Source organism: Calonectris borealis, chromosome 5 (assembly GCF_964195595.1).
Source record: "Calonectris borealis chromosome 5, bCalBor7.hap1.2, whole genome shotgun sequence".
Lineage (NCBI taxonomy): Eukaryota > Metazoa > Chordata > Aves > Procellariiformes > Procellariidae > Calonectris > Calonectris borealis.
In genome coordinates, this window is record NC_134316.1 from 35539877 (window position 1) to 35560588 (window position 20712).

At 40.2% G+C, this 20712-nt stretch overlaps 1 protein-coding gene across 1 annotated transcript in view; it reads right to left on the reverse strand.

Annotated features, from left to right (window-relative positions):
• The window catches only part of RASGRP1 (RAS guanyl releasing protein 1), a 47551-nt gene extending 27967 nt beyond the window's left edge, over positions 1–19584 (reverse strand). Inside the window, exons 1-3 of the mRNA XM_075151783.1 lie at positions 19108–19584; positions 16812–16981; positions 192–297 (exon numbers count right to left, since the gene is read on the reverse strand). Coding sequence (XP_075007884.1) covers positions 192–297; positions 16812–16981; positions 19108–19139 — 308 coding nt within the window. The 5' untranslated portion in view covers positions 19140–19584. The remainder of the gene's footprint in view (positions 1–191; positions 298–16811; positions 16982–19107) is intronic.
• Positions 19585–20712: the final 1128 nt, after the last annotated feature.

A 20712-nucleotide genomic window follows, 5' to 3' on the forward strand; every position in this document is an offset into this window, starting at 1 on the left:
ACAAACAAAAAACCCCAACCCTAAACCAAACAAAAACACACTATACAACCAAAAACTGTAAAGAACAAGTACAGTGTTTAATTAGTGGAACAGTAATACACTCATAGATTAAATATCCTCTACTTACCCATTTCAAAGTTGTCAAGTTATCTAACATTACCTTAACAGTGGGTGAATATTATAAAGGATATAGATCAATGAGTTTCTGGAGCATGTCTGCAGAGGAGATGATAAACTGATGCATGGCCAGAATTATCTTTAGCAGCTGGTTGTTTTGATATGCATTTCCTTCTAAATCTGAAAAAAAGGAGGAGTATTCATACTGAAATCTTGGTATACCTTGGTAAACAACTTGCAAGAGGCTTTTTCAGAATACTAATTCTAATCAGGCCCGTTCACCTACGCTATTTCAAAGATAGCAGTAACTTACTAACTTAGGAAGTGCATCATTTTTCTGATGAGAGCTATATAACAACAACTATATTTCACTACGACAATTTGGAAGACCCTTATCAAAAAAAAAAAAAAAAGAGGCAAGCAAAAAAGCAGCTGTGTCTCAAAAGCACTCAAAATATCCAGATAATTATATATAATGATCTCAGCCCAGCAATGCACTTAAATGCTTAGCTTTAGGCAGATGAGTATAACCTTTGAAACAAATTAATGAATTGCAGAGCGAAAGAATTCAGTTACTGATCCATACCAGTCAGTCAGTGGCATGACTGAACTTATCAAACAGAATGGCAATATTCTTAAGTGTTTGTGAGGCTTTTTGTACAGCTGACATACATAACACTAAAGTATACGCACAGGTTAGGATCTATACCTAGATGCACATGGAACGAGATATAACATATGCAGAAGCCCAGAGGTTAACCTGTGCATACTCCTGGTGGTGGACATAAATGTCCTAACACATTTCCTTGAACTATGCGTTACAAGGATTTCACTTTAAGAAGGTTTTTAGACTACATCTGTCTCCTGGGTCTTACGGGTTTTTTTTCCGTATTCAGAAAAGATCAAGGACATCAAATGTAGCAGAATGTCTAAAAAAGTTTCCATTTCTGTAACAAACACAGTAGGGAAAGTGTGTGTAAATATTAACAGATTATGTTTTTCTACAGCCTGCCATGAGAGAACCTAAGCAGCTTGAATTGGAATTAGACACCCTTTCAAACACAAAAGAAAATTTACCTTTTTGAATAATTTTAAATACATTGTCCTCGATGAGGATAAATGTAGTTATCACTTAAAATAGCAATAACAGGAACGATGTACAGAAGCAATGTACAATAAGGCAAAATGAAAGAGGTAGATGAAACAGTAGATTTGCAGCATATGAAATGGCATCTCTTACTAGAGGGGAAAAAAAAACCATTTTTAAATTGCACAACACCAGAAAGGAACATTAAACTTAGCCCACTTGCAAAACAATATAATCCATGTTAGTCATTGAGCAAGAGTTTCCATGCCCTTCTACAGGAAGGTACCAAATGTGAAGAGAGAACCCCAGAGCCCAGGCCTTTCCTCTTGAACAATACATTGGATCTTTGGTAGAACTAATAAAGCCTGATCCTCTAGATCTGTCTCCTCTGTTCTTCACTCCATAATAGTCCGATTCAGGCCCTTTATCACTGTACTCTCCCCTGAAAGTCTTCCTTCTCTTCCCCACAATAACGCCATAACTCCTCACTCATGTTTAAAGCTATCAGCTACACAAAAGCAATACATGCTGTGGTTGAATCCAGGCTGACTGGCCAGACAGCAAATGAAATCAAACCGATGCTGAGCTCACACAGCTGCCCCTACACCAATGTGGGCACCGATCTGGATGTTGCTCTTTTACACAAGCAATTCTTTGAGATTTTTATCTTTCCATCAAATTTAAGCTGGCAGACAGGTTGACTCTATTTCTTGCAGAGTAGATGCAGTTCATTAGGAAGGTGACTCAGAATGGCCTAGATCTGTAGTTTACAAGTGAAGTTATTGTTTTAGCTGACTGTTTGAAGCCCTGAAAGCAGAGGACATGCTGGGTATCATATACCTGGTGCGGGTAATTTCATTCTTCTAGCAAAAGCATACTCAGTTTGGAGGAAACTCAATACAATAAACAGTCTTAAAATATCTTACTACAGCCAGCCTCTCAGGCAAGACAAGCAGAAAAATCCTGATCAGTAAATTCTGGCAGAGCCTATGTGAACATGCAGCGACCCACTCAGCACTACTAAGCCGAGAATGAGAACTTTACGCATCAGGTGATCTTCAACACTGAACATGAGAAACCATTTTCTGAATCTACCTTCTGTAGTTACACTTAAATTGTAAGGAGGAATTCTACCTACAGCAACACAGGTGAGGAGAAAGTCTGTGTGTTCTCCAGCCCCATAAACGAGAGCAGTATACACCCCAAGTAACTAAAAGTTCTTGAGCTGCCTTTTGACTTATACAAATTCTCACTTTTATGTGAACCGAAGTTTATGCATTCCTTGTTTGTATTCTCACATAATTTCAGTCACACTTAAAGAATCTTTCTGGCATATAAACTGCCTAGGTATTACAGCTGGTGCACTGAGGGCAAAACAGTGAAGTATTCAGCCAGAAAGCAGGAAATTTGCAGAGGAAGGCTGGGACATCAGAAATCAATACTTATTCAGGCCTTCAGTATTTGGCATTTTGTACTCTTCCCGTGTCTTCAGGAAGAGTAAAATTATTTTAGGCCTTGCATACAGAGGCCTGAATCAATTTTCATCCATTTTACAAAACTTGGTATTCTGCCAGAGCCTCCATCCAACAGCTCTTGTTTAATCAGAAAAGCAGTTCAATATATGCTTAACTTGGAAGCCAAATGGTTATGTGCACACATACTATTAAGTATATACAGCTGTAATTAAATCACCAGCTTTTCAGAAGTGCTCAATATAGATCATCTCCAGCTGACAAAGACAGCAAATAACTCTCAGAGCAGTTTCTCTTCTGGGCATATTCCAATATCCTCTGCCATGACATAACACAGGTACCATCTGGCACCAGGTTCCAGATTTAATTTCTGTCCTCTAGAAGGTCTCTTTTCCATTTTACAAAGAGAAAAACAGTATGTTCTGACTGCTATTAGTGATTAGGTCAACACATTTATGTATTTTCTTGCATAATAAAAGTACATTTATGCTTCACAACATCCAGACCTATCTCAAAACACAGGTAGGTAGACTTCATTACAACATGTAATTATTTTGCACACATTAAAGCAGTACTAAGTTTTACGCTATCCATTCCCTCACCCAACTAAAAGGCTCATCTCCACATGGAAAAACATTGTATTAGTGATGGTCTAAAAAACAAAATAAGCAGACTGCAGAAAAAAATCTTAAGGTTCCCAGTACAGTTCAGCACTGAACAGCAAGCCTGCATAGAATTGTAACAGCACACGATTTTGCCCACACATGCAGTACCAAATATTTAATGTCATCTTTATGCCCAATTTTAAAAGGAAGCACTTTTCAAGTGCATACACCATGATACAGCAAATATTACTGAAAAGAAAAATATTGAGTCTGATTCTTCTTCCATTTGTATTTCACAAATTCGTAATTCAAAAAAATCCATGGAGTTAAACTGGTAAAAATGGGCCTTAGGTGAGAAGAGACTCCAGCTCAGTTTCGGTTTCAGAACTGTCATTGGGTCTTTCGCATCTTTGACCACTAGGTCACTTCTTTTTGGAGAGCTAACCTGCTAAACATAGCTGTCTGCAAGGAAGGAACAAAAGTTATGGCAAACTATCTTTATGCAAATGGTGGAGCCAATAAGAGGGCTTTCCTGACTGTGATTCAAGAGTCCCTCTGAATGCCTCTGCAGCACTCTCTTGAACCTCCAGCAGTTTGTTTTAAAACTTTGAGACTCATTTTCATTTCCGTTTGTATACCTGTTTCTAACCACACACCCTGCTGAGCAAAAACCACTAAGTGAATACTAAATAAAGTGGAATGGGTGTGTTTCAGTTAGTCAATTTACCTTAAAGAAAACTGCAAAATACTGCATAAGCCTTAGCTTTGTTTCACTGCAGCAAAATACAAATAACACACTGGTTACATACTTTTCCTCCTGTAAATACCCTTATTGTACTAAGATGTTTTAATAAATATTCTCTGAAACAAACAAGGAAGCAGGAGTTGAATATACTCTTCCAGTGTTTAACTACAAGAGTGGAAGCATAAAGACATTTAGGGCTAAATATTTTATTATCTATGTAGTAACACAAAGCCACTAAAAACTACAATTACAAAAGTTCCATTGCATATGTGAGACTCAGAACACACATGGGTGAGAACATCCTAACCTAGGCCCATCAGCCACTCTATTGCACAATCCAATCTGTGGCTCCCTTTAACCTGTGATTTAGAAATAACTGAAGTATCACTTGTTCCTAGAACAGCTGAAAGGATCAAGTACTCAAAAGCCAATAAGCAAGGCTTTAAGAGGAAACTGCCTGCTTTTCACCAGGTCCCGATGTTCACCAAGCCTGTGGTAAATACACTTAACAGAAAGAGTATGTTCCATAGACAAGATCGTTGTACTGAGACCCTCCCAGTCATGAGTGCAATGGTAAGGCAACAGGAAGAATGCCAAGGATGTCTTAACTGAACTGAATTTTGCAATAAAGAAAAGTCAGTTTTTCTAGGTCTAAAAGGCCGTTATTTCATCAGCATTGTCTTTATTTCATAAGCAGGTTCCAACTCTATCACCTACTGTACAATGTGAAATGAATCAGAAGTGAATCACAGAGATCATGTGATCAGTGACTAAGCTATTAGGAACATGAATAACTTCTTGTAAACTCCCTAAAGTCTCCCAGTGGTTATCAAAAAGTAGCACCAAAAACAAAGCAATGCAAGAAAGCATCAAGCAGTTGCTAGGCAGTCCTATTAAGTGCAAAGCTGAAAGTCATGGGTTGCTATACTGATGTGCTACATAGAATTCTTCAAGATTTCTGCAAAGTGCTTTTTTTCTGGTGGCTTAAAGAAGATATTGTGGGGATGGCATTATAAACATCTGCAAAGATTATTAAAGCAGCATGTGATTTGAAAATTGGGGGAACTGATGTTCTTAAAGTCTTAAGGTCTCAAAGACCTTGACGAAACACCCAGACATGTATGAAATACAGAGGTCCAGGCTGGAGTACATGCTAGGATTTAGTGACTGAACTGAAACAGCCATAAGCCAATGTCTCTGCCCCACATGCGAGGTGCAGTTCTACAGGATAACCTTAGAATGGGTAGAAACAATCAAAATTGAATGAAATATTTAATGAGTATTTCATTAATACTTCCTGGAACTTCCCTTCACAAATAGGAAACACTCTGTTCCCCTTCAGCTTAAAACTTATGCAACACATAGTAATCTTCTTACTACAGGCTTATTATTGCTGCGTTGGAATTTGGTACCCTGTAACAGAGGTAGTCATTTAATTCTCTTCATTAAATTAATCACATTTGGTCAGGATCAGATGCATAAGAAGCCACCATCCTGCTCATCAGTTATGACACTATCATTGAGGGTCAGCAAGCAGATTCAACTTAAACTAGGGTGTTTACTTTTTGAGTTGGAAATAGCTTTTATTTTTTTATGACAGATGAAAGCTCAGTTGATGGCAGAAATCAGGAGTAGGAGCTAGTACACTCCATTCCCCCGCTCCAATGCAGAATCAGCTTTCTCGAAGCCAGTATACTTCAGAATCAGTTTAATTTGTTGTTAAAATTCTACAGTGATGAGTTTTTCACAGCCTATGTAGGTGACTTATTCCAGCACTTGAGCATCTCCATCATTAGAGAGTTCTCCTTACAGTCTAATCAAAGACTTCAGGCAACTTAAGGCCATTATGCCTGACTTCCAGCAGGCAGGGAAAAAAACAAAACAAAACAAAACACAACCATTCTCTTTTCCTTATCAATATATTTTCTCTATTTAAGGATTGCTTCCCTCATCTCTTTTCTGAGCTAGGAAACACCGAATTTGTCAATTTTTTTCTTCAGAAGCTGGGTTTTCTAGATCTCTGGTCAACTTTGATGTCCTTTTCTGAACCCTTTGCAGTTTGCACCTTTATGAAGCAAACCTGAATATAGTACTCCAGAGGAGGTCTTAGCATCAGAGTTAGAATAGTATTTTTAATATCCTGTACATAATAGCTTTATATACATATACATTTTTTATATGTAAATGTACATATATAATGTATATATGTAAAAAAAAATAAAAATAAGCACACACAACCCTCTATGCATGCACTTATCAACTTAGAGTTCCTGCAGTGGTACAGTATCATTAAACCATTTTTAGTTTTAAAATCCATCTTCACATTGAGATCCTCTTCTGCAGAACTGCTGTCTATGAAGGACTTCACTGTACTGTTTTTACAACAGATTATCCTAAGTGTAGAACTTCGTACTTCTCCTTAGTGAATTTTTCTTTATTTCAGATCATTATTTTAAGTACTTACTATCTTTCAGAAATAACATAACTTAATTACAATGACCTTACAAAGATGACACACTAATTAGGTAAAAGAATGACTGTTGTAATTTTAGCTGCAGCAGAAAGCAGGTGAAGTCTTGAACTCTCCAGCTTACATTTAATTCTATGTAGGATGGTGATGTCCCCCCTCATGCAACAAGAACACTATAATGTTTAGTAGACAGCACCAAAATACTCAGGGAATTGAGCTAAAGTGGGTGGGGGTTTTTTTTTTTGGGGGGGGGAGTGTTTTTTTAAATTGGCTTATTGTCCATACATGCTTGTAACTATTAAGTGAGTCATACATAAATTTATTTACACAAGTAATTGGTCTTAGGAGGAAAAACTCCAAAATTAAAATGAGAACAAATCAGTATTTTCCAGAGAGGAAAGAATCATACTATTTTGTGATCAATCCTGCACCAACAGAACCGTAAACAAGCCAAGTAAACACAGATGTTGGAAGAAACCCTATAAAATTCATGTTTCTCCAAATCTACTTCCCCCTTCAAACTCCCTACAGAATGGGGGGAGAGGGAAACCCACTGCTGTTCCTCCAAATACTCATTAACAATGCAGATATATCCAAGACACAAATGAGTCTAATATGCATCCAAAAAGGATAATAAGACTGTACTGTGTGAGGGTAGGGAACATTAGGGGAAAAAAAACCTCAAGGGAAAGCCATTACCCTCTCTCAGAAACAGCTTTTGGAAAGCTACATCTTGCAGAAAGAGCTCTGGGTGGGTAATTCTTTGAAATGAAAACAAGAAGATAAAAGCTCTTGTCAAGGCGAAATGGGATGATTTTGAGAAATTAAAACGTACTTCGAGAGAAACCAAATGAAATGTGGGTGGAAAGCATTCCATTAGCCTTGGAAATTCAGATCAAGTACACAGAACAAGATAAAAAGTTAACACACACACACCCCCCATTGTTCTACAGCATGTTTAAAATATTGATTTTAGCAAATTTAGATGAGAACTTTTTTATCCAACAGTCTTTTTCTCCAAAGCCCACAAAACAGAATTTGAGCATTCAAGATTTTTTCAAAGCTTTAAATCATGATACTGGAGCCACGGGCAGCTTTTGAGCTGCAGGCAACTCTTGAATAATTCAAGGTAATGCCTGGCAACACAGCTGTGCTGGCATAAGCACTGATGGATAAGATAAATGAGTCTCCCAGAACAGAATCAGAAACTTCTGAGGTCAGTATCACTATTTGACCACTGCATGCTTAGCACTTACTCATCCCACAACTGCAGTGTTTTATAATAAGCTTCTCTCTGACTGCATGATTGATCCTGGGGCAGCCAGTCATCAGATCCGAGGAAGCACGAAGTCAGCCCCATCCGAAGGTTCAACTGTAACGGACTAGCAGACACCAAGCTGCTTTCCTCTCAGGGACTTGAAGATGTTGCAGATCGCTTAGATCCCAGTTCCTGACCTTGATTTTCATTACTGACGCATGCTCCAATTCTACTCCTGCTCTAATATTTCTGACTTACTGTTTCAGGTTTCCCTCCCTTACATACCTCAGCTTCCCCGTCTTTGCTCTAACTTCTAGATGTATTTCTGGAATTAGTGTTTACAGATTCTCTGGCAAACTAGCTTCTAACCCAGCAGTTGGGGCATGCCTTCTCACACTGTCCCACCAGCGAGTAGGCTGGGGGTGGGCAAGAAGCTGGGAGGGGACACAGACAGGACAGTTGACCCCAACCGACCAAAGGGATACTCCATACCCTATCATGTCCTGCTCAGAAATAAAAACTGGGTGGAAGTTTGCCAGGGCTGCTGTTGCTCGGGGACTGGCTGGGCATCAGTCAGCTGGTGATGAGCAATTAGGGCTTTTCACATCACATGTTTTTCTTAGTTTTGTTTGGGTTTTTTGGTGTTTTTTTTTTTTTTTTTTTAACTTATTAAACTGTCTTTATCTCATCCCATGAGTTTTCTCACCTTTACCCTTGCAATTCTCTCCCCCATCCCACTGCGGGGGGGGTGGGGTGGGGGGGTGTAAGCAAGCAGCTGTGTGGTGCTTGGCTGATGGCTGGGCTTAAACCACAACAGTTCATCCTTAGACTGAAACATCTCTTGTTCATCATGGACCAAAAGAACCAAAGTTTCAAAAAAACCCCACAGCTTCACTCCAAACTCAAAACATACCTAATCACCAGGTCGTACTATCAAATATCTGCATGCAGAAGCACCTCCCCAATTGCTGATTCAAGCTAGCCGCAGTATGCCAAATTTTCATCACAGTAACATTCCCACATGTGTTCAAGTGTAAGCTTTATTGGTCCCATTGTATCAGTTGGCCTAGCACAGAGCAAGTGTCTTACACCTCCTAAGTACTATTGCAGGGCATTTCTTAATATTACTAATAAAGGTATCTGATAATTTTCTATGTTATTCAACCTAAACAAGTACCTTTTTTTTTTTTTAATGTATACTTTTAGAAGAGTAACACTCCATACTGGAGATCAACATTAAATATAACTGGTTCTCCCAGAGGAAGAGAGAAGACAATCTCGACCATATCCAAAGTGAATATTTTGAAGGTGAATCTTTTTCCAAAAAAATGTAAAGGTTAAAACAGAAAAGAAGCTCTTGACATCTCACACTACTGTTCTTTACCACAGGAGTTCCATATTTCAAAAGAAAGATGTTACGGCATATCTCTAAATGATCTTTCACCACAATATAGGTGGGCACAAGGCACTGAATTTTTCTTAATGTGACCTCTATATACATTTGAGTATTAAAACTGCATTTTTGGGGGATTCCTAAAGTCATGTCCGATGCAAGTGTAATCTTAACAGCTCCCAGAAGGTACTCTCTTACCTTTGCCTTTTGCCACCTTTTGCACTTGCACCTTCTCACCTCAGTAATGGGGGGAAAAAGTGGTATCATGTTTAGAAAGCTATCTTAGCTTTTAATCTCCAGCCTGTCCTGTGTAACAGAAAGATCTACTGAACTATGTAACAGTCTAAGGGAAGCCCCTTCTTTTTCAGACTTTTAAAAAAGTAATGCAAAAATGTATCTTTACACTTGGTGATACACAGCAAAACACTGAAAGACTTCGCACTAAAGCACACACAAACCTAACCAAATAACATAGAAAGTAAAACGCATGGGGAAGCCTAAAGAAGAAGTGACATTTCTTGCTTCAACTTCATACCTAGATTGAGGAGAAGAAAGAATTAAATTCATACAACATTCTCGGGAGAATGAATTATTTTCTACTGCTACCTAAGCTTTTTTGCATTGCTAAATAAAAGTTACATTGTTTTTTCTCAAGTTCTATTTAGAAGTATGAAGATAGAATTTTCTATCATATCCTTGTGGTAAATATAAATAAATGGGAGACTGCTTTATAAAGCAAGCACCCTAAGTTTTCTTCATTTTCTTTTATTACTTATTTCTTGACTTTGGAAAATTATATTGAAAAGACTGAAGTCAAATTAGCTAAATAGAATTTTAAAATGTATATAAAGATATCTAAAGATTCTTTTCTTTGGCAAAATTTTTTGCACAGACATCAGGTTAAAAAAGAAATCTATTTTCGTTTTGGTACAATCACAATTAACTTTAATAGTTAGCTAAACAGCACTTAGTATTCTCCAGAGCAGTAACTACTCTTCTGTTCCCACAATGTCATGCATTCTACAGAGCAGTAATGACTCTTCTGTTCCCACAATGTCATTAATTGATCATTAACATAGTTTCTGTTGCCAAGCAATACTAAAGTTTCTGCACTGTATTTGACCAAATCGCACCCAGATTACCTAACACACAATGATCAACAACATTTTAATTCAGAACAATACTGTGAACAAACTTTAACTACTTTTGGGGGGCTGGAGACCTCAACATGCAGCCTGGCTTCAGGGGCGAGGGGTGGAACGCCGCAAGTTTGTGGAGCATGAGATAAAACCAAATCACTGTTCAGGCAAACCTCACAGAAGAAAGTAAACGAGCAAAGTTGCCTTCTGTGGGTGTGCATATGCCTTGAAAGACGTAACTGCTTTTGCGTCAGAATTCTATGTTAGAATTTGGTATGTGGTAAATTTGGTAAAAGGATAAACTCGGTACTTGAACTGTGATTGTTTTACTAGTTACTGTATGTTTTAACCAGACTGGAAGAACGAACTTATGTTAAAGAGTACAGTGGGTTTTTCTAGATAACTGAAAGGGGAAAAACTGGATAAAACTTTAAAATTTTCTATATTTTAGAGGAGATGGCTGTGGTTCTCCTAATGAGTGACTCTAATTTGCCTGTTTCATTGTTTATGCTATACTTACCTGGCTATCAAAGAATTCTTAAGACTCAATATATTTTTGCATGATATTGATACAAAAGTGAGCTATAAAAACATTATCAGTTCATGGAACTAGACAGCTCTGCTAATGTAGTTATTTTTTATTCTAGAAAATGTTAATTATGATTAACTTGTACAGTTTTAGGCAGCTAGCACCTAAGAGGCAACCAGCACCAGCACCTTTGCCAGATTTCTGATTTCTATCAAAACAATTCCATGGCATCTTTCATCCAGATCAGTCTGGAAGCGGTTTGCAGAATTTCTAAGGTTTGTTTACATACATCTCACTTTATCACACATTGAGGCAACAAGCTAGTTTAGCACTGATCAGACACTGCAGAACTTACATCACAACCTACTCTTAGACCTAGCTGTCTAAGAGTATTATGACCATTGGAAGTTGCAAATTGCACTAGGTTCACATCAATTCTATTAAGAACATTGCTAATCTTTGAGACTATGATTTTTAACTTCTTTGAAAAGTAGTAGCCATGGGTTTAAATCTTATTTTAAATTTTTTTTTTCATATTGAAGATTGATATAGTGGTATAAACAACTAGCTCCACTGCAAACAGTTTATCGTGGCTGAGCTTCCATATAGAATTATGCTACATGCTCTGGGAAATATTTCAGTTGCTTTCCTAAGGCCCTTTACATACATCTCTCTTAAGAAACCAGACACAGGGACACTGAGTGGTGACATGCATTTACAGATGACGTTTCATGATTTCTCGTGTCCATTGAGCACACTCTTCTCATCTAGCAGTAACCGAAGTGCCCGAATTGTAGGATAAGCACAGGTCTTCTGTGTGCTACAGTAAACATGCTTCCAGTACTCAAATGTAAGAGGCGAATGAGTAAGACCTCACACTCAAAGGTTAAGGACAGAAATACCTTCATAATATAAAAATTTTGAGATCTTAGGGATTTCTCAGCTCTTAAATGACCATCATTGCATCAATTATGACTTTCAAGTGCACTCTTGAATTGTTTGTTAGGTAGTTCTAAGTAACATTTCAGGACTTTACTGCAGACAAAGCAGGGAGATAGCAAATTGACACTATGCTGAAGATATATTTTGTCCCGATTGCAACAGAGTTTTTAAACACTTCTAAAAACAAATTAAACAAATGTTTTGTGTGGGCAAGGAAAAGGCCCTCTGACCCTATGTGGTCTATAAGATTGAATGCATGTTAAAATAGTTCATCGAATCTTTTAAAGGTGTATTTGTTTAAAAAAATAAGCACACTTAAACCGTACTCAAGATTAAAAAGAAAGGTACATTTATAAGATAAAGATAGACATTTACAGTGAAAAGAAAGAAACAGGGACCTCTTACCATGCACAAACATATAGTGGAGATACAAACAGGAAAAAAAAAAATATCTGCTAGAATAGAAACTGACTTGCTAACATATAGTCAGAACATCAAGTTCACACTACCATGAGGATAGCCTAGGGTGAAAAGTGTTATGAACAACTATTATTTCATTTTTATAGTTAGCAGATATACAGTTAACAAATCAAGATATCCAGTGAAGCGAACACTGCTGATACATTTTTCCTCTCTAATCTGTAACACCTTCTGGACTAAATATATGTTAATATGCATTTATGCAGTCTCACAAAGATTACTATAAGAAGAACTAGCAAAAAGTAGGGCTGTGCTACTAAGCATTTGCTTCCTGTGTTCTACTGAACTCTCAGCATTAAATATGGCCGTGGACCAGCAAACTAGACCCTGCTCTGTTGGTTTCAACAACAAAGCTGATAGAATAAGTGTCTATACAACTATCAACAAAGTAGGAGACAAAGCCATATTGACTTTCAGAGAACTGTCTGCCAGTCAAAAGTACATTCTTTTCCAGGCATTTTGTTTACTACATAATGGAAAAACATGGATGGAGGGGGTTAAAGCCACTGTTCTACTTACAATTCCACTCCAGAATCACAATCAGTAATGAAGATTTCTTCCAGAATAAATTATCCCCCTCCTGAAGCTGTCATAGTCCAAGCCAAGATCTATTATTTACTTCTTTGCTTCCCTGAACTCACAACTTCAGCCATCTTGTTGCCAATTGAACATCTACATTTAATCTTCTCTTTATGACCTTTCTGTTCAGAATTACTCTGACGGAGAGGTTTCACTGAATCTAACCTTTCTACAGCCTCTGTATTTTCTAGTCTTTCCAATCATTTTATCCTACCTCCTGTTCTTCCTCTTTGTGCACTCTCCTCCCTTCTTTGATTTCTCTTTTCCTCTACTGCCCTATTATGACTTCTCTTTCTTCCCACCCGATCACTTTTTCAACTTTAAAAGTTATTGTCAACTCCACTTACATGTTACACTTCCCCTTCTTTTCTAAGGCAATCACATGTGATGCATTTACTTGGCACTCTACAGCTCTTCTTGTCAATCCAGATCATAGCAGTAACAGCATCCTGTAGCTACTTATAATGTTGAGAGATCTTCCAAGTCATGTAGAACATGTTTTGAATCCCTCTCCTATATAACCAAGAATCTTCTCTTTAAACTGATGACAGCCATTTCAAATCTCTACAAATCTCCTAATCTCAGGACCAATATTCATTTCTAAGACACTTCCTGCCTTCAATCTCTCATCATGTATTTTTCCTGAACTCTTGCCCTAGCTTACAGCCTGGCTTTTCTGTTGCCTTGACTTTTGGCAATTCATTTGCAGGATGATTCATCTGACTCATCTTGATGCAACCTTTCATGGGACTTGAAGAAACCTCTACTTTCAGCATCTGCTTCTCATCATGCTATTGAATAAACACTGGTGTAATGCTGATCTCTCAGATGTAGTGATCATCTACATGACTTCACACTACCTCATACGACCCTCACTGTTTCTGTCTTTAAAGCACATGCCTATCATTCATCAGTTTAAGCTAAGACGACCAAATTTGAGAGGTGAAAGAGCGCACAGTAATCCTCCCAAAGTAGATGTTCAAGTTAATTACATTAAATAAGCTTTTAGTCTTTTCTAAAAAAAAAAAAAAAAAAAAAAAAAGGAAAACAAAAGGCCTCCTAACTCTTTACTTTTGGAATTACACCACCATTGTAATTCACACTATTCTGTCCACATTCTAGCGTCATCTTCTACCCAGCACTTTTGTAGACCCACAGGCAAACTCCAAGACCCAATCTTTGTTTCTCGCCTCCTTAGCATAGGTTTTGGATTAACTTGGCTCTCTGGACAAAACTTGTCTTTCTACAAAACATCCTGGAAGCCATTTACAACACTGTGGCAAAGCTTAGGCTCCTCACTCTTAACTTCAACTTAGCATATGCCCCTTTCTCATTTTTTCCTCCTACCCACACTGTAAGATAAATAACTTATACTTGCGTTCTTCACAGCTCTAAGTGTGTATTAACTCTTAATACCTTCTTGGTTAGACCTTCTTGCGATACTCTCTGCATATATGGCAAAAGGCTGCCAACTTCCCCTTACACACCATTGTTGACAGCAGCCTCTCTTACACATTATTTGCTTTTTCAATTGTATAATTGAGTCCAGGAACATAAATTCAGCTGCATACTTTATATAGGAATTGTATTTGTAACTGTACATGTAATATTAGCAAGTGCAGTATAATATTAACATGATGCAGTATATATTCTGAAGTGTGACGCATCATCCTCTCTACCTACTGTGTACTGTTCTCCTTAAGCCTAGGCAGCAAATGAATCAAGGGCTTTTTCCAGAAAGTAAACTTAAAATATACAAAGGAAATCTGTGCTTATGTCTTGGGGGTTTCTGTATCTTTAATATTGAAATAAAACTTGCTCAGATCACAATATTGAATTTCTAGAATAATATACAAAATATTATAGGTCAGCATATCTGAGACTAAGATACAACCTCAGTCTGAATAGAACTATTAGAGTACAGGGTAATAGCTTTACTTTAGTAATATGCCTGGGAAGAAACGTGCTCAATCACTCAGTTTACTTGTAATCATTCAGCAACTATGCTTGTTTTCCACCATTTTTCTCCCTACCCCCACCCCTCCTCAAACTCCCAGATTAAAGTTTTTCCTACCTCTTCCTTCATTGGCACGACAACGTGAATAAATTTTGCACAGTGTTTTTGTTGGTACCTACAAGAACCTTCTTTAAGGAACTTCATTATGTAGGTTACCTATAGTTGTGACAGTTGCACTTTACAATTTATTTAAATACCCCACTAGGAAATTCCAACATAGCTTAAGAACATGCATAATGTCACAGAAGATGTATAAATACAGACACTACTATGAATTGTTCAATGAAGAGTCTAAATTTCTGCAGCACACATCATAAATCTAGCAGTCCTTAGTGAGTTTAAGATTATGTTTGCAGATGCACGACAATTCACTTTGCTAGACCTATGTACCACTTGTCAAGGTTCAAGAAAACCCAATTTAGTGAACTATGGTAAATTGTCTAACTGAAGTATGAAACCCTTTAGAAAGATTCACATGCATATATAGCTAAACTGGTACACTTGCTTTTCTTTGTCACCTTAGTCCTTACAATATATGGATGCCCAGGAATCTGAGAACACGTAAGTGTATGCTGATATACACAGAGCATTAAAAAAAATATTAAAATAATTAAGCCAACAATAATCTCCCATTCGGGGTTTCACCCACACCACTTGAAATCAATCACCATAATAATTTTACTAGGCTTTATAATGTTAGGTTTATAATACCTTTTTTTCATAAAAATGTGGACACATTAATATTGGTCAAGTAGTCACAATATTAAAACTGTATGAAGGTCTTACACGCGCTTTAGATGTCTTATCTCACTCCCAGTGAATGCAAACTTATAAAAATATGAATCGACATTTGTTTAGGAATTAAGGTTTTATAGCAGTTCAGTGGATATGTTCTTTAAAATAATTAAATGGAGGAGAAAAGCTGCCAAAAAGAAACAAAACGTCACTGACAATTACATGTTTCATCAACTTTTCTCAGACATGCATTTCTCTGCACATGCTGATTAGAAGGCTTTAAAGTTAAAAAAAAAAAAGCATTTCCAATGAATGTGAAAGATTAGTCATTGTTTATACAGTATTTATGTGCTGTATCACTAGATCAGTACTACGTGTTACTATTTAACTATATAGATTAATTATTTTAGACCTTAGTGGGTGTTCAAGTACATTTATTTTCTAAGGACTACTCTGCAACTAAGACTTTGCCGCATATGCTTTGGAAATAGCTCATAGCACTGAAAGACACAGCATTAATGAACAAATGCACCACTTACAAGGAAATTATTCAGAATCATTTTGAGTGCCTTCAGTACTAACGTATTTTAATAATATAAAAAATAAACACATTTACTAATGAAAAAGTTGGAAAAGGAAAGTAGGGCTATAGGGCTCAGGCAACAGTCATGCTTGTCCACGTATTACAATTCTTATTGTAAAAAGACAAATGGACAACTGATAGAATCCAAACAAAAATCATAACTATGCTTTTTTGAGCCTTTCTCTTTTGTAGAGAAGTAACTTTAAATCTATACTGACAATGCAAGAAGCAATCCAATGTTATTTCACCTAGTTTAAAAATAGCCTTGCTCATTTCAAGATGTTTAATATAAACACGTTGTTTACACACATTATGAGAATATTACTGCAATATGCAAAATGTAATGATTACTTGCTAAAGTTTACCAAATTCGTACTTGAAGGAACAACAAAAAACACACATAGAAGTATAGATGACTGACGTTTGTCTTATTCTCTCAAGAAAAAGCAGTGGTCACACTAATCTCTTAGCATATATTACACTCATATGCATAAACAGATCCACAAACCTATAAAAATACACGGTCACCTACAGTACAGAAAATTCTCATTTACGCCTTTCTACTCCACTAATAAATCAATGTCATTCACTAGTAAGTGACTTACACATAGCCAGGACAGAAACAAATTAATACAATTCTAAAAACATCCAGACACTCACCAAAAGACTGAATGCAGGTTTCAAGAAGATCTTCCAAAGTGGCCCCTTTGGCTAAGTGCCCCAACGGCACCATCGTGACCTGGGTAAGATTTGAGAGGCTGGGACAATGACTGATCTGCTTCAGCTCAAGCGCTGATTCAGGGGCAGTGCTGCATGCTTGGGCAGGTTGCCTAAAAGAAAACACAATAGTGAAGTAAATACAAAAAGATCGAGTGGTAAATTTTACACTGCATGGGAAAAGAGGAGAGATTTAAAGGACAATTAACTCCCTGTAGCTAGGGTGCTGAAAGACATAACCCTCCCACTTAATACGTACACCAAAGAGACTGCTCAGTAAGTGACTTTTTTTTTTTTTCTGCTAAATGTGGATTGTAGAGCATACAGTTATAGAGCTCCTTGAATGATCTGCCAAGGTTACCAGAAGTCTTGTTTCTGTATTGGGGAGTTCTGTTTACATTACGATTTCAGCACAAGCATAAAAAACTCTCAAACTATGTAACAGGACTATTGTTAAGCACTAATCTACCACCACATATTTGTGCGCCCACCAAAAGTAAAGGAGAAAAAAACCTGTAATTAAATATTACACACGTTGGAAAATGCCAGACTAGCTTTATTAGTTTCATTTGGAAAATCACTATTAAGTAAACAAAATATCAGTGCAACTTTACAGTGGAGTATTTCATAATTAAAAAAAAAAAACAAACAACAGATTAATTTGCATCCATTCTATACTATATTTTCCTACTAAGTTATGTTAAAATTGCATACATGACTAAATTAATGTCTTTAATAATAAAGGTAAAAGAGACCAAAATAAAGCACGTACCTAGTTTTAGGCTTGTATTTTGATCATATAATATCTTAGATTTCAAGAATGTGTATGTTTACAGATAATATTAAAGGCTGTTCATTTTCTGCATACAAGTTCATAATTCTGTATAAAATAGTAAATAGGCACATTATTATATCGATGAAAAGCGCTGAAACATTTTTGCCTGCAAATAACAGGAACCACTTCAAAATCTGATTTGAGACTATAACCATACAGTTCACAAAAAGGCAACAACCACTGCTGTTCCAATAAAATTTGGGTTTATTTCAGGGACAATTTACACTCCACAGTCTTCCTAAACAAGTGACTCCAGCATCTTTAAGATGCTATCTTAAGCTTTCATACAACTTTTCTTGGAACACTATGCAAGACTTTATTAACTGACAGTCCTGGGAAGAAAAGGCATAGAAATTTATCCAGTGTGCATATTACATACTGATAGGGAAGGTAAAGACACAAACATCACCAAACAGGCACTCCTGAATGAGGTTGGAAATATGCACGCCTTACGAAGACAGACTGGACCCTACCTCATCCCAGTGAATTTCAAGCCTTACCTTAAATTTCTGTCTCATTTGAATGCTGGGAAAGCCACAAAACTGCACATGATGTCACTTACAACCCAATGCTGACCCCAGGCCTCCAGAGTTTCAAAGTCAGGAAAATACAGGCCTGACCCTGCAGAAGTAGTGACCATCACTCTGCTGTTCCGTAGTTAAGCTGACAGTGGCTATGTTCTCTTCCCTTCCCCCTTTCTCTAAATTTCCCTCTTAGCTTTGTGATCTGACTTCCTGTTCTCATATAAAAAGAGCAAGGGCCTGATCAGCTTTCAGGGTTTTCTTTTTACAAGCTTAAACCCCTCTCCTAACTTCATTCCAGCATCTCTTCAACACAGGGCAGAGGATCCTAGCAATGCAGTAGTAATAAAGTAGGAGTTACAGCAGCAGAAATTTTAGGTCTTGGCCCTGCTCTCCGGCCCCGGCCACAGCCCCTCGGCCACAGCCCCTCGCTCGCCGCCCCCTCGGCAGGCCGCCGGCGGTGCCGCAGGTAACCGGAGCCCGGGCGAGGGCCGAGCCGCCCCTCCCGCTCAGCCGTCACGCTGGGACCGTAACGCGGGGCTCTTCCCAGCCCGTGCTGACCGACCCTCCCAGCGCACGCTTCCACTCAAAAGGGTGAAACAAAGTCCTCCCCACGCACACCCCCGCGCTTCTTTTCCCCTCTCTTTCCCAGCCGGGGGGCGACCCGCCGCCAGGGCTACCGCCCCCGCGCCCCACGGAAGCCCGCGCCAGCCCCGCGGCGGGGGCAGCACAGCGGCAGCCGGGCGGGCACCTCACGCTCTCAGGCGCGGCGGCGTGTGGCCCCGAGACCCGCCGCCGCCGGACCGCTGCCTGCCCCGCGGCGGAGCACCGTCCCGCCGCCGCCGCGGGGAGCGGGAAAACAAAACAGCGACGCCGAACTCACTGGTTTTCTCTCCTCTTCCCTAAGGTTCCCATGTCGGTGCCAGCCGCGGCTCCGCCGCACGGCCGGCTCTGCCAGCAGCGCAGGGAGCGGGGCTGCGCGGGGCGGAGGAGGCCGGGGGGAGCAGCGCGGCCCCGCGCATCGCCTCCTCCCGCCTCGCCGCTCGCCCGCGCCCCGTCTCGCCTCGGTAGGAGCCTGAAACCAATTCAAGTGGGGCAGCGGCGGCGGCGGCAGCCGCCACCCGTGACGAGCGCAGGCGAAGATCTTATCGGCAGAAGGAAGTACTGCGCTACGGGGCTGCTCTTCGCTGAAGCCACCGGATTTACCAGGTACAGAGACACGCGCTCCTGCTCGCGCCGCCTGGCTCTAAAGCGGCGCAACTTTTTCCACGGCACAACTCCGGCCCGGCCCGGCCCGGCAGGGCAGGCCCTCCCCTCTGGGCAAGCCCCCTCCCCACGGCGGGCTGAGCCGCCGGGGCTCACGCGTGCCTCGCAGCGGTCGGCACGCCCCCGGAGCTGGCCGAGGACAGCCGCTGCCGGGCACCTGGGAAGGCGGTGCCGCGGGGGGGGGCGAGCGCAGCCGAGCGCCTGGCCAAGCCGCGGGCGCGGCCACACCTCACCTGTAACGGCACCGGCCGCGGCCGGGCCCCTGCGCCCCCCCCCCCACGCCCCGGGGTTACGTGATAACGGGTGGGGTGGGCCCAAGCGCGCCCTGAACCCGCGCGCGCTGATTGGCTGGCTCGCCAACGGCCGGCGGAGGGGTGGGGTGTCGGCCGGGGGGCCTTCCGCGCCCGCACCTGCCGCCGGCTGCGCCGACAGGCGGGCGGGGGGGGCGAGCGCTCGCCTTGGCGAACGGATTCGAAGGCCGCGGGCGGCACGGGACCCCTCCGCACACAGAGGCAGGGGGGTGCGCAGCGGGCGCCTGACGAGAGGCCTGGCTGGCGGGAAGGTGCCCAGGTCATTCAGCTCCGCGGCGGCAGGCACACGCTGCGCTCCCCCCGGGGTACACGCAGCTGGAAGAGTCTGCACGGTGCTGGGATGGGGGCACAAAACTGAGATACCCACGTTGGCGGTTATTATTTTAAAACCTCTGTGCTTATTTGGCATCTTACGCTGTCCCTCCGGTTTGATCGCAGAGCAAGGAAAGGGGACCCAGTAGTTTTCATGGTCCTGGTATCATCATTGCGACTTTCTGAGAGCTCTTCCAACTCAACGTTGACAACTCCTTCACTTCTGAGGAGAAATGACCAGGCAGAAAGCCTGAGAGGGCAAACTCACCCCATATCCTGTAACTTACAGTTTGACCAAATGGTGTTTTGTTGAGAAAAACACTCAACAGAGCGGTAGAAAAGTACTGGGTCACAGGGAACTTTGGCTGCCTATTTTGAGAGCTCAGTTTATGTTCTTAAAAATTACTTAGGCATCATAATGCCATCATGCCTCACACCGAGATCCAGACAGTTTTCATAAATTGTTTGTTTAATTTTAAGACTAACTGGTAAGGTTCAGGTATTCAAAGTAATTCTCTGCCAACAACCAGGGCACATTTCTCTTTAGGTCTCCAAAATGATCAGTTTTGCAAAGGACGCAGCTCACAGGCGTTTTCTCA